This window comes from Gavialis gangeticus, unplaced genomic scaffold, assembly GCF_001723915.1.
Source record: "Gavialis gangeticus isolate Ggan-Ray unplaced genomic scaffold, GavGan_comp1, whole genome shotgun sequence".
NCBI lineage: Eukaryota > Metazoa > Chordata > Crocodylia > Gavialidae > Gavialis > Gavialis gangeticus.
In genome coordinates this window covers 37,848,683-37,856,916 of record NW_017729029.1, presented here as the reverse complement: position 1 = coordinate 37,856,916, position 8,234 = coordinate 37,848,683, and the positions used below count along the sequence as shown (strand labels likewise).

Below are 8,234 nucleotides of genomic sequence, written 5' to 3'. Positions count from 1 at the left end.
CCTTGTGGGGTCTGCTCCCTTTTGGGGTCTCTGGCATGCCAGCTGGAGGCGCTCCAGGCCACAGTCCAGAGACTGCATGCCATCAGGGATGGTGAGCAGGAGATAGACTGAAGCGGTGTTTTTTGAAACCCACCGCTTCAATTTAGGGCCCCTATTTCATCTACACATGCCCTTAGTCTTGCACCTCAGACTAGAAGGATAAAAATAGCCTTCTGTGCTTTAACAGCCAAAGGTTACAACAATGTCCAAGATCAGCAGTTAAAACTTACAAAATACAAGATCATATTTTATTCCAATAGCTGAAGAAATTGCTGACAACAGATGGAAGAAATTGCAGACCACAAAGCCTGAAGTCTGTCAATCATTATATTGCAACAGAAGAGGAGCCATAGGTCTTGCTGTGTCACATCCCCTCGATGACAATATTATCCTCTTCTGTTGCAATATTATGATTGACAGACTCTAGTCTGAGGTCATAGACTTGTATGGGGAACAATCATTATAAAGATGGACAAGAACAAAGAGGCTTTGGGTCTGTCCTGCACAAAAGAAGAAGCAACATCGGTATGCATTCGACAAGACCTGGCTTCATTCTTGTGGTTAACTTGGCTGGTCACCAAGCTAACCCGAGCATATTAAGGTCTGGTAATATCTTAATATTTGCAGGATTGTCTGTCTGTTTTTGTATGTATGTGAATAAATGGGTTCGTATGCGTGACTGTATAAAAAAGGAATGTGTGACTGTGTGGGGCTTTTCTCGGCAGGGGCTTGGCTTGGAATGGGTTCCAGAGGGGCTGCAGACACCCCAAATTTTGCTGTAGCTACACTCCCAGCCCTGTATCGCCACCTGCCACCCAGCACAGCCCAGACTGAACACCCCTCCTCCACCCAAGTGCCAGGAAAAGCCATGGCTGCGCTGGGCAGCAGGCAGCAGCGCGGGGCTGGGAGCAGAGCAAAATTTGGGGTGGCTGCAGCCCCTCCCAGCACCACCAGAGCCCACTCCAAGCCAAACCCCTGCCAGGAAAAGCCCTGTGCAGCACCAGCTCCAGCCCGCAGCTGCAGCCTGCTATGCACCGCACACGTCTGGGGGTACCCACCCCACCCTCCCAGGGTGCAAGCAGTGGTGGGAGCCACCTCCACACCACAAGCTGGGCCCCTGTCCTGTGCCCCTCTGCTGCCCCAGCTGGGCAGCATCTGCCCCTGCACCTACACCTGCCCCCTCCCTCACCATGGAGGGTGTTCATCTGCACCCCCATGCCCCTTCCCACCCCCTCCCTTTCCACCATAATGGACTTACCAGCTGATGGCAGCTGTATCAGATATCGGATCAGTATTGGCCGATATGACTCCTTAAATATCGGCTATTGGTATCGACCCCCCAAGATCTCTATCGGTGCACCCCTACCTGAAAGTGAAAAACTCTATCCCATTATCCCTTGCAAGAGGCACCAGTTGCTCAGGCAAGCAGTAAAGGAAAGTCAAACAGATATTCTTACTTCCCATTTCTCTTGTAGTCTACTGCATTCTTCCTTCAGTAGTTATTGCAGGGCTGGGCAATTATTTTGGCTGGAGGGCTGCTTAATGAGTTGTGGTGAGCTATGGAGGGCCACAAGGGTAGCTCTGCCTCTTAACAGGTGCCCCACCCCCTGGTCGCCATGTTGGGACTGGAAGTCCCACCCCTAATCCCCGACCTTTTTTACCAGAAATTCCTGCCCTTCCCCCCAGTAGTACTCCTTTGGAGGGGAGTTGCCATCTTGGAACTGGGAAAAAACAAGTCATATACTAAGTCAATCATATAACATATTTTAATTTTATTTCAAAAAATATTTTTGGACTGATTTATATGTGTTTGCATGGTGTAAATAGAGGTGATTGCATAATAGCTCAAAAATAAAGTCTTACTCTTATATTGTGCATGGGGTATGGTGGGGTGTGGGATGTGTATGTTTGTGTGTGTGTGTGAGGCTAGTGAAAGGGTGTGGCTGTGTGTGGGAGGGTTGTGGGAAGGAGTGGGCAGGGTGTGGGTGTGTTTGAGTTTTATGGGTGTGAGGGAGGGTGGGGGGCTGTGGGGGCTTCCCCACATGCCCCCCTATGGTGCACAGCCCCCACTGCTGGAGGCTGTGGCAGCAGCAGCAGGCCCTGGGGGTGCTTGTGGCTTACACTGAGCAGTCACTGGGTGGTGTGTGGCTCCAGCTAGTTCTGGGAGTTGCACATGGTGACAAGGCAGGGCCAGCCCACCTCTATCATGCGGGGCTCACATGTAGCTCCTGGGACTCACACAGCACTGCAGGGAAGCCCCACAAGATGGACCTGGCAGCTTGGTTCCGCTCCCTGCCGCCACATGCAGTTCACGGGACTCTACCTGGAAGCAGTCCCAGGAGCTGCATGTGGTAGCAGGGAGTACGGAAGGGAGCCAGCTACATCACACAAGGCTTCCCCCTGGTGGCATGTAAATCCTGGGAGCTGCACTTGAGGCCCGCATGATAGAGGTGGGTTGCCTGGCTCTGCTCTTTGCCACCATGTGCAGCTCCCGGAACTGGCCATGGGGGCGGTATGTGTGTGTGGGGGGGTTCCCACCCTCCCCACCCTCCCTCACATGCCCACAGCCTGCCCATCCAAGCTGTGTGCTCCCAATGCCCTGCTGGGTGCAGGCCCTGGGCTCCATGCTCCTGTCAGCCCCAGCCATATGTTCTGCACTCCCACCCAGCTGCAGCTTCCCTACATGCTGCCCAGAGTGAGAACTGCACCAGGAACGCAAGGAGGAGCCATTGGAGGCTGGGGAAACCAAGCAAATCCCTTGGTGGCTGCAGCAGTGGCAGAAGTGGCTCTACCCAGAAGCTGTGCATGATGGCTGGGGATAGGGCCCTCACATGCAGGAAGGTGGGAGCAAAGAGTACGGGCTGAGCGGGGTACAATTATTTGGTGAGCACCTGTGAGCTGGATGAAACTGCCTGGTAGGCTGGATTTGGACCACAGGCTGTATTTTGCCTCCCCTGCGTTACTGCCTTTCCCACACTTAGCACAATGTTATTTGTCCCGCTTTTATGTAGCCTCCTAGATACCAGCACCTAATTCAGAAGGCATGAGGAGATCTTGGTCTCATGGTCTGGGTAGATAAGTAGGAGACAAATTCATTTTAAGGCATGTTAACATACCTGTGATGCCAGGTCTACATGCTGTCTCCATAGGTGAATTGAAAATTTTCTTCACAAAGAAATCAAATAATTAAAAACTATTTAGAATGAAAGCCAATGGATGCACTCCAGGAATTTGTTCACTGTATAAACAGATCTAATCTGGGGGCAGGAGGAAGGAGGTAGCAACTGCGAACTGGTGTCCCTCTCCATATACCTAGTCTTCCCAAGGTGAGCATGTCAATATGATAATACATAAAGTAGATTAAGCTAGTTTTATATAATTAGACTATTAATGTATTAAGATTACTGCTAGTAAGCAGGATGTGCTTTGGTACCAAAAACACTGATTGTGGTAGGATCACTAATTTTAATGGAGAATGTCCTTCCAGTACTAATGGCAGATTTAGTGCTGTACTAAGAACTGATCCCTGCCCAAAGGACTTTACAATGTAAATTAAACCTATTTCATGAAAAATATACTTCCTACCAAGCCAGCATAATGTCATTTAAATAGCAGCAGCAGCAGAATATTTTATTTATGGGAGGAGTTGCTGGAAAATGAAATTACTATAAAACCACAACATTCATCCCTGCCAAGGCTTATTGATAGATGAAGAACATTTCCTAATTAGAGGAATGATAGCAATACCACAGGCATGTGAACCTGGCCCAAGGTCCAAAGGACATTGTCTGTCTCCAAGATCAAAACTGTCTCCCTGGTGTACTATGCCTCAAACCTGACTGACAGAGATAAAAGGAAGGTAGATGCTAATCGTGCTATGTTGCCACATGATTCTCAACAGCCTTCCCCAGAAGAGTGGGTTTCAAGCTGGCAAAAGCTGAGGACTTCACTGATGGACCACTATGACCTGGAGAAGAAAAGTTCTGATACCTGGGTCTATATCCTATTTTACTTCATGATCCCCAGCATAATTTCAGATTTTGGGACTTTAACATAGTTTGCAATTCAGCTCTGTCCATGCAACCCAGTGCTAACTGCATCAGAGATCAAGATTTTGGCTAACATTACTTTTTCTCCAGCTACATATTAATTAGAGGCCTTTAAAAGTACAAAATATGCATAAGGAATGTTACTTTTTGAAAACTGAATGAGGTGTGGCAGCACATACTGCATATGCCTATTTCTGTACCTCTGGAGCTGAGGTACTTCACAAGAAAGCAAAGGTTCACATGAATACAAGCCATCTACCAGGAGGAGAGACAGTAAACACTTTACAGTGATTCCCAGGACTATTTACTGTGCATATGGGTGAGGCTGAAGTATACCATGCTCACCAAAGAGGCATTCAAATCCCAGACTAAGGAGTACTATGACAATAAGATCAGCAAATACAGAAAGGTAGTTATGGTGCCACCACATCAGCACTCTGGTTCCTGAAGAGGCCACACTTGTTCTTCATTTAAAATCCCTTTCCCATCAAAAGGCTGCATGTCAAAAACTCACCAAAAACAGTTCGGGCAGGGACAGACTCTCTGTTAAGCCAGAAGGAGACCTGTGATAGGATGACAGTCATAATGCAGGGCAGGTATGTCTGTATCACAAAGTACCCAATCTTCCGCTTGAGGTGAAAATGTGTGGTCATGACGACGTACTCTCCTGGAGAAAGAGCAGGTTAGAGCAGAAAGCAGCAGAACAATCTTTATCTGCCATGTATGGACCAACAAAACTTCAGTCCAGATTATAGAGCATTAAACTTCATCCACAGAAGACATGATTTCAGTAAATTTCCAAGTTCTGCAAATATACTATCATAAAGCAATTGGCTGACAGATCCTGATGTTTTGTCATCAGGAAGATTGCACAATAACAGCATGAAACCAGCGTATATTTCCTGCAACATGAAATTGGTGCTAACCTTCTGGGTGTCACTTTTATATGCAAAGCTTCTGTGAAAACATGAGGTTTGTTTTGCAGGTGGGTAGGTGTAGGCTGATGAGCACTTTTATCAACAGGGAAGGGGAAGAAATTTACATGCATTTGAAATTTTAAAGCATTTCCGTAGGACTTTCTCTATTACCTTCAAAAGAGTCACAAAAAAACCCAAAAAACCAAATCATCTGAACATCACTAGGAAACAGTCCTTGGAGGCTTTCTCTGCCTCTCTGCCCCTAGGGAGAAGAGGCACCTTTCCTGTTGGGACGGGTTTTTTGATTCAGCTACCCCTCCATTTCTTACTCTGCCTCAAGCAGATGTGTGATGGGTAGGGCTCTGCCGACTTTTTATGGACTGTAATACTTCTACTTTGTCACAGTGGGATCCTGGTACCTTCAATATTTGCCAAAGCTTCGGTCACTGAGCCTATGACAAATGCTTTTCCAATATTTAAGCCCCCTCACATAATCTCTGTTCAGAGTTGGGACAGGTTCCTGGCAGTGAAAGGTTTCCACAGTAAACCAGTAGATTCTCTCTATTTGCCATCTTTATTTTCATTCCCCTCCCTCTGCTACTAAGGTCTTCAGTCTGATACACTGCATTTAGAAGACAACGTCCTTTTGTCATGATTTTTACACTAATAAGTCATTATGCATCAGTAGTTTTATGGATCTCTTTCCATTTCAGCTTTCAGTCTATTACTGTTTCAGGTTTTTTTGCTATAATGTGGATGAAATATAATATTTATTCTTGGACTCCCCACCTTTCCTCAAGGGAGATGACGTGACTTATGAAAGAGAGGTTTTTCGTAAAGGGGACGTATCCTCAACAGAGATTCGAATAACATACACAGAAGAGAAAAAAAGAGGACACACACATGAGGTTACAGCAGCTGTATGCACCTGAATCACAAGGAAAGGGAGAAGCAGCAGATGGGAAGAGAGAGGAGATTAATATTGGTCATTAATCATAGAAAATATTTGCTTGGGACACTGTTGCAGGGCACTAAGAGATGCCTGCTCCTTAAGACTGAAGAAGCCTGGCCAGGGAGCTCTGCAGGCTAAGCAGAGCTCCCTAGCTGCAGGTTGCCAGGGTAACAGCCTATGGAAGTAATTGGCCAGACCTGCCAACATCACCTGTCGGGCAGGAGGCAGGGTTCTGCGATATATAAGCCCAAGCTGTACTTAGCAGACATGCACTCTCTCTGGCAATTGATAGGAAAGGAGTTACTGCCTGTTGAAGGTACTTGCGATGTGGTGCTGCCAGCTCAGTTCTCTAGGTCATACATGGCTACAGGGAGTCTCCCAGGTACTAAGAATAGTGGCATGTTACACTGAATGGAAATTTACTGTTGTTATTGTTAGTATTTAGGTTGTAGCCTAGGGGTTGGGGCGAGCCCATAGTGCCAGAGGGGTGCCTCTAAGGGGGTATGGAACCAGGTGCCCAGCAGAGAGGCACAGAAAGCCAGTCACTGCAGAACAGAGTGCCTGCATGCTGCAAAGAGACAGGAGCCAGAGGGCTCAGTGCCAAGGGCCTATAGAGTAGATGGCAGTAGTAAGACCTGTGAGGCATAGGGCATATGTAGGGGAAGTCAGAGTGTGTGTACACCTCCTGGTATAGCTGGGTGCATGAAGGGCAGCCTCCTGCCTAATGAACAACTTAATTATTTATAAGTGGGTGGGCTGACACAGAGGTCAGCCTCAGGACAGTCCGCTGTCCTAGACACTCTTCTGTAACTCATAATATTTGTCCAAGAGATAAAATCAATGAGCAACATATGCACATTCTCTGCCTTAAACTCCATGATGTTCTTCTGAAAGACTAAAAGATGACCAAAATTAAATGAACTCCAAGAAGACATTCAAAGGCACAACTAGTAGTTATGTGCATGAATTCCTTTGACTTCTAACAGGAATGGAAAGTAAGGCACACTAACTTCCAATACACCTTCTAGTGCAATCAGCTTGTAAGTTCATTCCTGATACCAAATCACTCTAGTACCTGTACTAGATCGAACCATCTCTGTTCCAACAACATGGCCCAAAAGATCATACTGATTGAGGCGAGATCCACCTTTTGCCACTTCTACTGACTTATCTTTCCCCAGCGTCCAAGTATAGATTACCTCTGTCTTCGTGTAGGCATCTGTAGAGAAGGAGGAAGGAGATTCAGACTTCTGATCATTCTAAAACATACCAACATTAGTATCTGGAGTCAAATTAATTCCTGTTGTGAATTCCACGGAGCTATGAAGATGCACGTAGCCTATCATGTGTAGCCACCAACTTGATTTAGGAAGTCAATCATCTAAAAGTCAGGGCTTACTAGTGACTGTCTTCTAGATGCTAAGAAATTTGTAAAGTAAGCTGGTAAGGGAGTACAACTATGCATTATTTTAGGAGGCAGTGTGCTCCTCTTTAACTTTCTTGTGCTGTCTTTTGAATACATGTGAGCATGAACAACTATGTGCATATTTCTGTTTTAACACCTGATTTTTGCTCTTTAGACTTTAGGCAGAATTCATATCTACATAACTGAAACCCCATAGTTTCCTAAATGAGAGGCCTACATCATAGGTGTTTCTGTACCCAGATAGGTCTGAATATTCCTCACTCTCTTAGTCATTTTGAACATCCTACTCTTTCCTACATCTATATGAATGTCAAGGACTCATTTTCCTTCTGCTTTCAAGCCTTTGATCTTCCTCTCCTGGCCTCCTGCAGCTGCCAGCAACCAGCTGCCTTACCTCCTTTTGACTGCTTTGTTAAGAATCCCTGTAACTCACAATCATCAATTTTTCAACCAGGGATAATTTTGTATGTGCTGGGGGCCACATGTGAAAAGCTGGTTGTTAGTAAAATTTCCCACTTCTCCATTCTGCCTTCTTCAATAACCTACTTTCTTCTCCTGTGTGATCACAGGCGTGCCAGGCAGCCTGCAAATAATCCTTGTTGGGGGCCACTGGAGGGTTTGGGGCTGAAAAAGGCTGCCTGCAAACTGAAGAAGAGGCAGCCAGTAGCGGGCTGGTAGGTCACTGGGAGATGTAGCTGCACAAAGCAACACAGTTCTCCAAATACTTGCATGGCACTCCTCTAAATATATATCTGACTTCCCACCCCTTCCTCATACATGTGCTCCTTCATTCTCCAGCTTCCTACATGCATGATGTGATTCACAAGTGCTCACCCATCTACCTACCTGCT

The 8,234-nt window shown here is 46.4% G+C and overlaps 1 protein-coding gene across 5 annotated transcripts in view; it reads right to left on the bottom strand.

Moving 5' to 3' along the window:
• Positions 1–8,234, bottom strand: part of GABRA3 (gamma-aminobutyric acid type A receptor alpha3 subunit) — a 321,368-nt gene that overhangs the window by 47,065 nt on the left and 266,069 nt on the right. For 4 of the 5 annotated variants that reach the window (XM_019521409.1, XM_019521410.1, XM_019521406.1 and 1 more), the window contains 2 exons: positions 7,033–7,176; positions 4,603–4,755 (listed from right to left, as the gene is read on the bottom strand). In XM_019521409.1, coding sequence (XP_019376954.1) covers positions 4,603–4,755; positions 7,033–7,176 — 297 coding nt within the window. The remainder of the gene's footprint in view (positions 1–4,602; positions 4,756–7,032; positions 7,177–8,234) is intronic. The other variant, XM_019521407.1, reaches the window with a different exon arrangement.